The following is a 15366-nucleotide window of genomic DNA, read 5'->3' as shown; positions in this document are numbered from 1 at the left end:
TCCGATAGATGGTGCTGAAGCCTAGCAGCCTACACTCTGTGCTGAATACGCTGCTGTACTTCAGCATTTCTCAGAGAGGTCCTAACCTGATCTGCTGTGTACGGGCCGGCTCCATCGTGCCTGTCCCATCTAGCACAAGCCTTTAGTAGAAGCCACGCTTATTTAGGGATAGGGGGAACTACGGGAACCTTATTATATTATGGCATATCATGGTATTACATGCTAGATATTATTGTCATGACTTGTTTTATTATACGTTAATCTTGTGGAAAGGAAAAGGGCTGATTATGTAGCTCAATTAAGTTAATTGATTATGGAAATAAATGGATGTCCTTGTGGCTGGGGCAGAGTATACAGAAGAGTGGCTTTTCCTCTCAGGGGGCAGACGGACGTGGCTAGATAGGCAGTAGGAACACAGGGCTTTTTCAGGTGTGCCTTAATGATCTATATATTTGCACATAATGTTTGTTCTTTCAGTTTTGGGAAGCCTTTAATAATGTATATTTCTTTTACAAAAGTATTTTGTGACTATGACATTTACTTGCGAATATGTTATTGAGCTGGGGGACCCCCCACAACTTCCCCAGAGCAGGATCGCTTTATCTCAGCACACCAACACAGCAGGCATAAGTAAGAAATAACACCTGTTTATTTTTACAATGCTTTAACACATCACTCAATATGGAGCCCAGGGCAGGAAGTCTGAAGCTGCCACACTTACACAAAGGGGGCACAATAAAAAGAATAACTAGACTTTCCCAGTAGCAAAACATTAAGAAATCAATTAGAAAAGTATTTAAAATATCAATAAAATATGCCTTTAATATTCGCTGGGCTAAGCTAAAATGAATAAAAAATACTTCTCTTTTTCTTCCCCCCGCGTATCACCCCGTCCAATAATAACTCCGGGAGTTTCATGCAGGGGCTGAACCCGGTCACACTGGGGAGACACAAACACAGACAGGTCAGTAACACTAACAAATTATAAAACTTTGGTCCAGTATTTCTGACTCCAGTAGACTGGCTTCTTCCACAGGTACTACGCAGCAAACAGGTAAGTAAGATGACGTATTTAATGAGAACTTTCTTTCCAGATACACGACGGCAGCAACGTCCAGTGTGCCAGTCCCCGCCCACAGGTAAGTAGTTCAGTGAATTATATATAATACACCGAACTAAAGTCAGGCAGTAGGCTGGACAATAAGCACAAGTGTCCCAACACTGCAGGTGGAAACAAGACAAAAGGGTAATACTGGTGTTGGGACGATTGCTGTAGGGAACTCTGTCCTGTACGCCACTTACATCTACCTGCTCTGGAGGCACGTCGCTCTCTTGATTACCACACTACTGCGGCTTAGACAGCTCTGTGCTGCGCCACAGTAAAGCAATAATGCCAAGCTCTGCTTCCCCGGGTAGACTTTACTGCCCTGCTCTCCACTCCCCCTGCTCTGGCCATGCTGTTTCAATGACCTTGAACAAATGGATGGGATCTGTCGAACAGATCTGTAGATCTGCTGCTATCTGTTTATAAAGCCCTTCAAAGAGAGGCAAATCATTATACAAGTTGGGCTGGTAAAATTAGGCAACCAACCAGGTGGGTTTCTGTCGCAGGCGGTGCTGACTCTGCAAATCACCAAAAACCCACGTGCAAATGTAATTATATACTCAGTGCAACTGCAATAAGGAAACTGAAATCAAAAGTAAACAATTAAGTGAAGAAAAAACATACAATTGAAAGAAAGTATAACAACCAATACTTATAAGAAATGGAAACACACAATGTAATAAGAAGTTTGAAAACCCTGAGTTGTGCCGTCTGTGACACCCACTCCATAACTCCATGAAAAAGTACAGGTCCGAGGACTGAGCCCTGTGGTTCTCTGTAACCTCAGTTCAGTTTGAGTGGTTTTCATTGATCTGTACATATTGGATCTGTTTGACAGATATGATTTAAACCAGGACAGCACATTGTGAGACAGGCCAACAATGTTTTCTAAGTGGTGTATCAAGATTTGGTGGTCAAGCCACATTGAAGTCTAGTAAAATAATACTCATGGTTTGTTTGATACTGCTCAATTTTGTGCTCAGTGATTTTGTTGTTACGATATATGAATAGTATCTCTGTGCCAAGCTTGTTTGGCACAATAAAGCAGGGCTCTGTAACATGACACGTGCTCTTTGTAGCACTGAACATACTGAGTGCTCTCTGACCTTTACTGTTTACTGTGATTTGTGCATATTGTTTTATGCTGTTGCCCTTGTGATATCTTGTTTAAGAGGCACTTTCCATGATGGCTTGCTGTCCTGTCTGGGATGCGCCCTGCCTTGCACCCCATGTCTGCCAGGTTAGTCTTATTTATTATTTTATTGTCCAGGATGTATTTTATTGTATTCACTTGTGTAAATTGGAATTTGTAAAATGTATTATGCTTTGAATTGCTTTGTATTATGTCAATCTGATTTTGTAATGTTTGATGCCTTGTATTGAACTGTATTATTGCACTGGATAAGGGTGTCTGCCAATAAATAATAATAATTATGGAAAGGAACCTACTCCTTCTTCTCCACATCTTCCAGGCGACTATGACCGCAGCCCCCAGCAGGAGCACAAGTCCACATGCTATTAGGAGTCCGAGCAAGATTTGTCCGCTGCAATGGCAGGAGAAATAGCGATCAGTGACCTTCTGGATGGGTCTCTATGGGTCATTACTGGGTCTTTGTCACATTTGCTGCAGAAGAAGCTTTCCACATGGCAATTGCCCCCCATGACATATTGTTAACATATTGGTAACTATAACAAAGTGTCGTCCCCATGACAGATTGTCCGCCTTATATCCCCCCACCCCATCTCCCTCCTGTGACATTTTGGAACCATACATATATTTTCCACTGGCTTTGTTATATTCATTTATTTTTCTATCCCGTTATTCCAAGCATACAGCTTTCCATGCTTCTCTGCATCTTCCACAGTTATATATATATTTTGTTCTGACAGATAGGTGTGCAATAGCCCTGCACCTGAACAGTGAAGAACAAACAGAAATATTTGTACCTGCTGGCGTTGTGCTTCTCACCTCCTTCATCTCCGTTGTCTTTATCTTCAGGAGGCAGGCTGGAGGACTGGCCTGTAGGTGGAGCTGTGTGAACAGCTGAAGAGGTTTGCTGTGATGTAGTTGCTGGCGTTGCTGTTGTTTTTGCTGTAATAGAGCGGTTCACAATCTATGTGCAGTGTTTTTCTATGCCTTTCAAAAACATTTTTTAAGATAGCACCACAACGTATACAACCTGAACTTACAAAGATGTGTACTTAAAACATGTAATTTTATGTATAATGGCATTTTACTAAATAATAATTTTACAGAGTTAGAGACCTCACAAATATTTTGAAGCCGAGGTCATTATATCCCCCTACTTGTTTCTTTACAGACCCGCCTGCTGTCCCTGTCCCCTATACTTTGTCCTTGGATCTGGCTCCTTATTTTTTCACACAATAAAACAATGATATTTACATTTCTACATGGGTTTACAGTTTGTGTCTGTCCCAGCTGGGGGTTATTTAGTTTTGTCAGGGCAGGCATTGTGGCTCCTAAGCATCAGTAACAGAGGAGGCGATGATAGAGCCCCCATCACTGGGAACCAAGCAGGAGAAAGTACACAAGAGTCACAGGACATGGAAACACACAAGAGACTGATGCTTGTTGTGTCTTTACTGTATTGGCCACGTGACCTTTGCATTTATACTAGGGCTAGCACCAAATAGTCCAATACTCGACTAATTACAGGTGTTGTTGACCTCAGCACTTGTATTTGACTTACTGGAAATGTCCATTCACACTATTTGCTAAAGTGGCAAATGTTACATCAACATCAAAAGAAGCGCAGATTTCTGTATCTTATCCATTGTTTTGAGCCCAATTACACAATGCCATCCTGCGTTATCATCTGGAAACAATCCATGCCACTATGACAATGTGAAACCAGCTGCAGAACCTAAAACATGATCTCAGGATATCAGCGATTTCAGATAACAGTCTCAGCCCACTGCAGCTTGTCCACCTTGTTTACTTTAATTAGATGCACGTTTTACACACTTGCACTTCATTTGTGTTCTCCCTCTCCAGTCCACTTTAATTTTAATGGACATTTTAATCTTTGTTAAAAATCCTCACTGCCTCCTCTCGCCTGTACTGCTCACTGGTTCTGTGTATGTCTGTGTTTGTGATTTTATGTATTTTAAACCTTTTAAATTATTTGTATTTCAATTGATAAAACTAAATAACAGAAAATAAACCGTTTTGGTCTGGCTGCGCCGCTCCACTCCTTCTCATCCCGCAGAAGCCCTGCCGAGGTCCCGGCTGCTACACAGTGCAACTGCACACCGGGGCATTGCTGTTCTGTGTGGTTCATGACAATGCCAGCAAAATAATAGTGTGTTTCTTATACGAGGCTTTGATTTGTTACTCAAGGAAAAAAATAATTTGGTATTTGTTGTATGTATTTTTTTATTTCCCTGGTGAGCTATGTAAATGCACATTAATTGTTTTCTGTAAGGAATGAGCACATTGTTTGAAATAATGATTCTTAATTTTGTTATTTGTTTTTTAAAGTAAATCAATAACGTGAATATGAATAAATAATTATAATCATATGCTAAATAATTCTAAAGACCCCAGTTTAACAGCAATGCATTTGGTTTTCTTTTAACTTATTGCATCTGTTGCTTTTCACTAGGTCTGTGCGGTAGGCCTACTTCAGCGGTTGTTTATACTATGAAGAAGAAATTAATTTGTTATAAAACTACATGATTCCGTTTTCTCCGCTTTAATAATCAAAATGGAAGTAATCGTTTTTGGTAAAGAGATTTTATCTAACATTATAAATCTCCATCCATCAAAGAAATACAAAACAAATTGTGAAATTATGCGTTTTATTTTTTATATATTTTTGTGCTACAATCCCCACTATTCAACTAGTTTGACTACTTTACCCTCAACTATTCAACTACATAAAGTTAGTAGTCGTTTATACACAAACTAGTTATTATCACTTACTGATGTTCATGCTAAATATTGCTGATCCTTACCTTCAGTGACTTTAAGGTAAACAGGAAGCTGTTGGTCAGATATATCACACCAGTACCAGCCTTGGTCCTCCGGCCGCAGTCCGCTCACAGTCACACTGAAGAGTCCCTCCGCTGTGTGGTCAGTGATCAGGACAGAGCCGTGTCCTGCAGTCCCAGGGCTTCCTGCTGTCTGACAGGAGCTCCAGTCTCCACTCCTGCACCACTGTTTCTGTCTGGACCGGTATGGGTTTCCATATCGACACTGGACACTGACCTCCCCTCCTATCTGTCCTGTTACTGTGGCATTGACCACATACAGCACCCCAGCGTCTGCAGACAGAGACATTAGAGCAGCTTTACAATACAATCATGAAATCATTTTATAGGTAAACTGAAATATGTTTCTATGAATAAAATATGTGGAAAAGGATGAACCATTTTTAAGAAGTTCTACACTCGATTTCACAAGATAAATGTTCAGTTTACTGTTCAAAGTATGGATTCTGTAAACTTCTTACGTGGAGACAGTAGATACTTACTGTAGCGCCGTTTCCTGGCCTGCGGCCGGCATTAGCATATTGGGGCGGATGCATGCTGGGAGTGCCACCCCCATCCTGACCCATTAGTGCACTGTGGACAATAGGGAGGGAGTGACCCATATGTAAATAGTTGTATGTGTGAGGGAGGGTCTGTGTTGTCCTGTTCCCTATTTCACTCTGTGTAAAATGGAGAGGCTGAAAACAGTGCAAATGGTGAAGGGTGCCCTGGATGGAGGCAGGGGGGTCCCGGACGTTGTCTGGCTTATTAAGGCGCCTCCAGGCTGCTGGCAAGAAAGTGAGTTTCATTAACCGCTTTTATTTTGCCAGCAGCCTGAGACCATTTGGCCTCTGCGCCATGGACAGAAGGCCGTACTCATGGGATCCCCTGCCGTTCTACAGGGCGCTCCGAGCCTCCACAAAGTCGCGCTGGTCGAATAGAAGATTTCCCTCCCGAAACCTGACGGTTTATCTGGGCTAACACTACGCATGTTTGCCTTCTCAAACACACAGAAAGATGTCTCCCCATCCGAGTGTTCATGCACAAAAGGGGCCTGGCCCTTTTTGACACCTGCCCCTACAAGGATTGCCTGGGAAGGGAGACAGAGGCTCATATCTTTAGGGATTGACCCTCCGCTTGCAGAGTCTGGCTCCTGTTTTTCCCGTTCCTCCACAGGTTTGCCGTTCTTGTGCGGGCGACCGCCCAGCGAATCCTTTATGGACCAGACAAGGGAATTACATCTCCAACCTTGAGGTGCTGGTGGCATGTCGTCTGTGCAGTGAAACAGGCCCTGTGGGAGGGACGGAACATCTGTCTGTTCAACAAGCAGGAGATGGACCCGAAAGTCATCGCGCGGGAGGGGCATGGTCCTATTTAGGGACTAAGTCAATCTGGAGGTCCATCAGAGGGGCAAGGAGGAAGCCTTCAAGAACTGGCACATTCACGATCTGGGGGAGCTCAGAATCCCATGATGGGACCCACCTCCGGGGACGGCCATCTCCCCCTGCTGGAGCCCGAGTCCGAGATCTTTTATTCTTTACTGATTAATGATTGTTTTTAAAAAATGATTTTTAATTGTTTTTAATGAAATGTGTTGATTTTAAAAGCTTGTTTGTTTTTGATTGTTTGGTTGTTTTGGTTTGTTTCTTTGTCAAATGCATTGACTGTTATGATTTTAATTTTAAATGCATCAGATTTTGTTTTTGTTTTTATTTTATTGTTTTAATTGTTTTTTGATTTATCTGGTGCATTTTCAGTTAATTCCAATGCATTTGACTCTTTTGTTAAATTGTTTTTTTTTGGCAGTTTGCCATTTATTCACAAGTTTATTGTTTAATTGATTTAATGCTCAAGTATAGAGTTCATGTATATTTTGCTTTATTTTAAATCACGTTAAGATTTTTAAAAGTTTTAAGTGATTTTAGTATTTCATCATAAGTATCACAATTTTGTACGTTTTAAATTCTGCAAATGTAAAATACATATTTTAAATAAACGGTATTCACTGTTTCATTCTGTGTGGACCCTGAACCCTCTGTACTGTGAACAGTAATTCAGCAATTATGTACAAAGCGAGTCTGGTCTTATGCCCTTTGTTTACCGCAGTAGCAGCGGCCTCCAGCTCTACTAGCACCACTAGGAGCGGGGCCACAGCTCTACATATACAGAACACATACAGCATGGGGCAACGGGATTTGGCCTGGGACAACCGTGGTCGGCCTGGTGGTGACCCGGCGGAGGTCAGTGGGGGGGCGCGCTGCTGTCTGGGAGCCTGCCCTCTTGTTCCCCAGCTCTGCCTGTGAGGCGCGTCGGGGGGGTGGAATCTTTGCCAGCTGTCTGGAGTGATCTCTCTCTCCCGAGCTGCTGCCTGGACCCACACCGAGGCACACCAGCAGCTGTGACGTTTTTACAACAAGTGGAGCGCCTAGCGGGACTGGCCGCTGAAACCCGGCAATGATACTCAGACAGCAAGGGGGCAACTGCACCGGGACGCTGGGTGGAACCAAGGGACACGTCACCGGGCCGGGCCACAGCACCGACGCAGGAGATCCAGAGGAACGACGCTGAACAAATGCTGTGGAGAAAAAATACCTAAAAGGCAAAAACCAACACAGCGACTAGTTTTACAGTTAATATATGTACCTAAATACATATATTAAAAGTGTAAGTCTTTTGTGTTTAAAACCAAAAGTGAGCATGGACAGCACAGGACGGTCTAGTTAAATAAATAACTGTAGAAATACACAAAGACTACAATAATTGACTCCCCCAATCACGGCACGACCCGTGTTCCCGCGCTGGGCCAACCCCTGACCCCTGGAACTAACTAAGCCCAGTTACATAAACATACAGGAAGTAACACAAGTATACCCCAATGACCCCCCCAGATCGCTACAATATGTTCAATACATCTCTTTTTTTTAATCCACAAGTTGCAGTTTTAGTGTTATTTAAACACCAGTTTGTCAGATAATAAAACTGCCCCCAAAAATATGATATCAATTTTTCTTCAACACATATAAAATCTGTTAGTGTCGTAATTTAGTTTGTCTAAACATGATCAATTATGCAGACAATTATTCTACAGTTTGTCTGCTTTCAAATGAAAGGCCCCACATACTTACATCCTGTATAATGCAATGGCTGTACATACACAGCATTAAACTATAATAACCCATTATAACCCCAGTTCCCTAAAAGAAAGACAGCCAGGAGCCTTTTCACAGACATCGGGGGCGGGTCTTCCTCCTGCCAGCTGGGCCCCTATTGGGCAGCTTTGGTACATGTTTTCACTGATTGGCAGGTCAGAAGGCTCTTCCCATTCGGTAATGGCCTTCTTTCTATTTGAAAGAGAACTAATGGTTTACAAATGCAGTAAACCATTTGATTTACACAAGTTTAAACTGTCATGGTATGTTTTTAATTAGTATTGTTGAGAGAAAATTTACTGTAGTTAAGTTACAATCGTTAACTATTTGAAAACCTTATATTTACAATAGATTTACTTATAACTTTTTTTTTACTTAGTTTACACAAAGTTTGCAGATGCATTTCAAATACCTTGTAAAAAAATGTTTGCATACTATTAAAATTAAGCTTTAAAACTAATAATAATAATAATAATAATAATAATAATAATAATAATAATAATAATAATAATATATAGTTTGTGTACCAATACAATGTTTTAACCATGCTTACATGCATATTACTTAATTAAGAAAACTTTGTTTCCTGAAGTTTACACATTATTTGCTAAACTGTGTACAGATATACATGAAGAGCTACAAGGTAAGCAGATCTTTGTAAACTCTGTGCAAACTTAGTTTACAAAGCAGTTTCACTGTGTAAATTTAGTACACTTGTAGGTTCCTGTAGCTTACAAAGAGTTTGCAGGTTTTGTAAGCAATTTCATGCAGTGATATGTGGACACTGTCAGAACACAATTACACAAAGTTGCTCAGAAAAGGCTGGGTTTTTTACAAATGCTAATAACTCCTTCATTTTCTATCCCAATTTCACCCAATCACTTCTACATGTTCCAACTTGAGTGGCATTTCAACACATTTCAGCAAAAAAACTCCAAAAGACTATAATGGAGATTGAAATTCGTTTGGGAATAAAGTATGATAGTGTTGTAATTCTATTTGTCGAATCATAATCAACCATACAGAACATTATTCTACAGTCTGTCTGCTTCAGTGTATATATCTTAATTATTTGCTCATTTGCACATCTGTGCATTTGCACTGTCCATTTGCATTTCCCTTTATTTATGTGATTTTGATGGGTTTCTTATATATATATTTATTGTTGTATATTGAGTTTAATATTATTGCATCTCACTGCCATTGTGGATGTGACAAATAAACTTTGATGTTTTAACTAAGTGAGTGGAAGATGATTTTAAGGTCTTACCTGCAGTAACTGTGATGATCAGGTCTGCTCTGTCATCACGTGTCCTGGGCCCCTCTGTCTCCACAGCACAATAGTAATCGCCTGTGTCCCCCGTCTCCAGTCCCCTCATGGTCACAGTGAAGACCCCCTGGGCTGGATCGTCAGAGATGGACACTTTATCACTGTCTGTGATTGGAGAGTCAGTCCTTATAAGAGTATTGAATTTGCCCCACTTATCGAGAAGGAGCCAGGTTTTCACACGGCTTTTGTGTTTGTCCTCGTAGTGACAAGGGATGGTGACTGATGCTCCTGTCCGGACGATGGTCTCTCTCAGTGTTGACACGGCATCAGCACCTGCAACAGCAGCGCGACGGGAAAGGATTAAAACCTGACCATGTGTTTTATATAGAACCACAGAATACATACAGATACAGGAGGACTATGATATTTTCAGAACTTGCTTTATTGTCACCATTTGAAGAACGGAATTTTACATTTCTAGAGTTTTAAAGCTGAATCTGTTTCTCTGTTACTCTTTGGACCTGGCAAGGGCTGACACAGCCTCTCAACAGTACAGATTCTTTCTATCATTTCACATATATCTCTTATCTCTAAGGCTCTGGATTCTGTTGTTGCCCTGCATCTTGTTGTTTAACAAAACATGCTGAGTCAGCATCCTTGACCAAGAGGTTATTCATTCATAAAGTCTATGTCAGGGGTCTCAAACTCAATTCCTGGAGGGCCGTGTGTATGATGCTGGTTTTCATTCCACCCGAGTCCTCAATTACTTAATTTGTCAAATTAATTTTTCAATTATATTAAAAAATAAATAAATGTGGAAGGTATTTTAGAGTTGATGGTCTTAAAAGTGCATTTGATTCAAGGTACAGTTGCTTATAACATTTCCAGAGGCCTGGATAGGTGTTTAAATGTATCTAGCTAATTAAAACAATTAGAGCAATTAAGTCATTGACAAGTCTGTTGGAACGAAAACCAGTGTCATACACACGGCCCTCCCGGGATTGAGTTTGAGACCACTGGTCTATGTAGTAGTAGTTGAAATGTCTCTTGTTAATTAGAATATTGTAAACCACCTTCCTCTACTTGGCTAATATAACTACTAATTCATTAAATAATCCAACATGTGTGATTACTGTTTTAGTTTTTATTATAAAAGCACGCCAGTTGCCCAAAGCTTTAGTTTTAGTTTAAATAATAAAGCAGACCCATTAAAGTTATGTCTGAATTATAACACAAAAGCTTTAGTTTTAGTTTAAATAAAAAAGATAATCTGTCTCCCATCTTGGCTGGAATACACGGTTCTCGTGATCAATTGTTATTTTGTTAGAAGTCATTGTATCCCGGCTGCTCTACTCCTGGCTACAGTACTTGTGTCAGGATTAAAAGTGCTTTTAATATCATTATTAGCCTAATGCTTCTCAAGCGAGCGCCCTCTAGTGGTTGACTGTAATAATGAACTGAGCGAGCAATTATTGCATTGAACTGCGTTTGCTGCTGCCTGTCTGCTGGGAGGATGAAGCGCAACTCCACCTCAATCAGGCTGTCCAAAATATTTCCGAGTTGCCCATCCCTGATTTAAAATATGACATATAATCAAATATGTTTTACTCTGCTGAAAATACATGTTGATGTTATTTTCTGAAATATATTTTCAACATATAATACAAGGATTACAGACTATATTTATATCATATATTCAAATGCATTTAAGGGCAGGCACTCGTACTGCATGTGAGAACAGAAACACAGCTATTTCTGTATTTGGTCTAAGCATGTGGTTATGCAAGACATACAATACAATTGAGCAAATAAACTTTTCGCAAGTTTGGAAAATGTATAAAGCATTCTCTCACATTTTATTTTGTTTTAGTTTCTTTCTGTTTGAGTTTTGTAAAATGGACAAAGTTTCAGAAATTGTGTTTTAGAAATCGTGAAAAACTGTAGTACACGAATGATCTGTTATCCAATTCGGATTCCTGTAATAAAATGTAATTACAGTAACAAATATGGTCTATTAGGACTGAAATATTGTAATTACATTGCAAATGGTAAAGTTTAAGTTAGTCTATTGTACATGTGCAGCTAATTTGTAAATACAATATTTGACATTTATGTCTTTTGCTGTAATTGTATTATACATCACAATAGAAAAAGAACCAACAAATAAAATACGAACACAATAGACATTGGATTTATACTCTTACATACAATGTTGCCATGCTGAATCATATGTAACAATGTGCTGTTTCGATATTTGTGTTCACTAGGTGTGTTGGGAATTTTTTGGTTTGCATGAGCAAGCTGTGTGAGGCTCTATCTGGAAAGAGAAACTGGCTTAAAATGACAAATTGTACTGAACACACAGAATGAGTAACAGTCAGCTCAGTTTCTGCAACACGTGTTGGGAGCTCATTGCACAGATACTCAAATTACTGCAAAAGAGCCAAACTATTCCTCACAGTTCAAGAATGTTCTGGTTTCCACCGATCTCAGTTTTCTACAAGGCTGTTTACTTGCTTTAGTCCTTTCACTCCAGGGCCGGATTAAATCAAGACTGTGACCCCCCGCTATAGAAACTGCACAGCTGTGCTCAGTTGCGGCTGCACTGTCAGTAAGATGACACTTTCTTCTATCAGAAATGTCTCCGCTATGATGTGCAGGTGTGTAGTCTGCCATTAGCTCTGATTTCATCCGGCAATAGACCTCATGTACAGTTTAAATCCCTCAGCAGACCCCCTGGCTCTACAGATTGCAAATCTGGTAAAAGTACAGAAATACTTGTTTTAACAACCCTAGACCAAGGCAGGGGATAAATCCAGCGTTAAATCTGTGCCTTTCCTTACAATTGTTTCAATAGGAAAAAGGACACTGTCGCAAATGCCCGATTGCACAAGAATAACTGAACAAGAGGCCGTGAAAGAAAGACTGCAGTGAACATTGTGATGTGAAGTGTAAAGTGTAAAGTGAGAAACCCCTGCAAACGGGTCTCCACACACGCAGGAGCGACTGACAGTGTTTTACCTGGGAGTGGAGAGAGGAGCGGCAGCAGCAGGAGCAGAGCAGCAGCCATTGCTGTGAGGACAGCGGCTGCGCAGAGAGGCTGTGAGTCGCTGCCCTGGAGAGACAGCAGCGGCTCTCAGTGTCAGCAGATCCTCCACCGCAGAGCTAATTACAGCCAAAAGAGGAAAGGGTTGAGCTGTGTGTGAAACAGCTGGTCCCTCGGGGTCACAGTGCAGCAGAGGCGAGCGGACTGGACACCTGGCCACTCCAGCACATGCCACATGGGCCGTCGAGGTCGTAAAAAACCCGGCTTTCTGATGGGTTGAGGGAGGCTGAGCTCATGGTTTTCAAATTCACGTTCAAAGTCAAACCCGTATGAGACCCGATTTCACTCCTTCTTTAGAGACGGATCGGAGGAAAAGACGAGGTGGTGCTGAAAAAAGGCTCTTGAGGCAGAAGCTGCTAAATGAGCCAAATGAACGAACATGAATGAACATGAATGAAAAGAGCTGTATCTGCCCAACCACCACAGCTAGTGTCTTCAAATCAACTTTCACAGTGCTATTTTTTTCAATGATTCCAGGAGTTTGGCTGCATATATGTGATGTTATTGATTTTCACAATTTATTCTTCTGATTCACAAGTAAAACAAAGGCTGTGAAGGAATTCACAATTGGTCTTCTTCATGTGAAAGTTGATTTGAAAACTCTAGCTGTAGTGGTTGGGGAGATACAGCTTTTTTCATTCAAATCAGGTAGTGCGAGTCGAAAATCAAACTAGTATCAAACGTCAAGATAACTTTACCGCGGTAGGCTGATTAATGTGTAGAAGTGTTCACAAATGCACGCATTGTAAGGCACGGTCATGAAACTCACCTGCATCCTTCTAGGTGTGAAGCGATGGTTTCACATCCCTTACCATCCTCAGAGTAGAGGTCTGGTGGAACATGCCAATCGCACTCTTAAGGAAAGCCTGACCTCTCCCCTCCACCAGCAAGGGCTGGACAGTGGCTCTTCCTGCTGTTTTATATAAGCTCTGTGCATCTCCTTCCCCTCAAACACATCTCTCCCCTTATGAACTTATAACAGGGCGGGCAATGCAACTTCCCGCTGATCTTTGGGGCCCTATTGACTCCTCTGCCCCGTTTAAAGACTACCTTCTTGACTATGCCCGTGCCCTCTCTACACACCTCTCTTCCCTTCTTCAAGATGCTCAGGACCAACTATGTATTGGTGATCTAGAATCCTCTCTTTCTTCTCTCACACGGTCCTTCTCACTACAGCCTCATCTGTCTGTGTGGACGGCTGGTGGGGGGGCGCTGGAAACACTGGTCTCAAGTAAAGCTATATGACAAGAGTGTTAACCCTATCTCTTCAGTGTAAAACCACTTCTTCTTAAGATTTAAGATGTGTCCCGACCCGAAGGATATAACCATTTCCTTTTAAAATTTCAGGTGTTCTATTTTTATACTTCGGCGTCGTCCTATGGCCGTCCACATCGGACGGCCAAACCAAAAGCACATCTTTCCCAGATGATCTGCACGACAGACATAGTTCACAGGACGAACGGAACTCCTTCCATCAGATCACTGCAGCATACGGACAAGCATTAAATGTGTCAAAATGTTGGGTTTGTATGTACGTACCTGCAGCGGTTGACAGTGGTGCTCCATTAATAGCACAACCTGTCAAGTGTGGCTTTACGCGGGTCATGACAGCATTTGGTGGATTTAGAGACAATCTTACACCACTGGATGTAAAACCGAAATTCAACTTGGCCCATCCGCCTAACCAAAACGAGGACCGATACGGGGAGATGGTACATCCACAAAGAGGAGAAGTACTCTCTGAAGCTAGCATATTCTCTTCCCCCTGATACCTGTATATGTCAGAATCCTTCCCGTAAATGGATGCTAGACTTGTTCTATCATTGGATCCTAGGTCCTCGCAACATGTCACACATACATACAGCTTCCGCCCACGTACCACATCTCAGAGCCACACGGTGTTATTACTCATCTGCAGGGACAGCAATGGCACATATTGGATTTGTGGCCTCAGAGCCTATTGGGTCCTTCCAGCAAATTTCACAGGTTGCTGTTATTTGGGATATGTATATCCTGCCTTACGCAATTTTCCATGCTCCCAGGCATCCCTGTCAGCCACCTGCTTGTATCCACATGAGAAATGTATGAAAGTACTAGATTCTTTATGATTTTGTTTCCTAATCTTGGTGTTGCTTGAAATACTAAAGAAATTTGCTCGGTTTCATCTGTAGTGGAATCTGTTGCTAATAATACTGCTGCAGCGCAGCCTAATATCACTACCGAAATGGTGGCTATACGTACTGTTGCCCTCCAGAATCGCATGGCCCTCAATTATTTACTCGCTGCCCAAGGGGGGATTTGTGCTATTATAGGCAAAGAATGTTGTACATACATCCCTGATTCTTCCGAACATATTTATGACTTAGCAGTTCACATACAGAAGGAAGCTCAAAAAACTCAGGGACTCATCCACCACCAAAGGAGGGTGGTGGTCCTGGCTAACTAATACTTTCGGAAGCTCTGTATTGCTATTTGTTGTTTATATTGTAGTACTCCTCATCTGTATCTATATTGTTATTCAGTGCAGTCAGTGCCTGTTTCGAAAAGTCTCTGATACCCTCTTTCCTGTCTCCTCTGCTTCAGCCCGACCACTTTCCAGCACCCCTGGGAATTGCAAGGACCCAGCTCCTTTTCTTTAATTGCTTATCACATGACTAGTGTCCCATCCCAGCCCATATAAAACATGTATTACTCACCTTGAATACATACAGAGCTGTGGAGTTGTGGCTAGTCTGCAAAAGTC

At 41.5% G+C, this 15366-nt stretch overlaps 1 protein-coding gene across 1 annotated transcript; it reads right to left on the bottom strand.

The window, feature by feature from the left end:
• Positions 1-779: 779 nt before the first annotated feature.
• Positions 780-12661, bottom strand: LOC136762795 (CMRF35-like molecule 6). The gene is made up of 6 exons (XM_066716338.1): positions 12539-12661; positions 9518-9850; positions 5084-5392; positions 3053-3197; positions 2555-2649; positions 780-940 (listed from the first exon to the last, which is right to left on the bottom strand). The coding sequence occupies exons 1-6, from the start codon at positions 12585-12587 to the stop codon at positions 936-938; spliced, it is 936 nt and encodes a 311-aa protein (XP_066572435.1). The 5' UTR covers positions 12588-12661; the 3' UTR covers positions 780-935.
• Positions 12662-15366: the final 2705 nt, after the last annotated feature.

The sequence above is a fragment of the Amia ocellicauda genome, chromosome 2 (assembly GCF_036373705.1).
Source record: "Amia ocellicauda isolate fAmiCal2 chromosome 2, fAmiCal2.hap1, whole genome shotgun sequence".
Taxonomy (NCBI): Eukaryota; Metazoa; Chordata; class Actinopteri; order Amiiformes; family Amiidae; genus Amia; species Amia ocellicauda.
The sequence above is the reverse complement of the archived record's forward strand: the minus strand, read 5'-3'. Positions and strand labels throughout refer to the sequence as shown.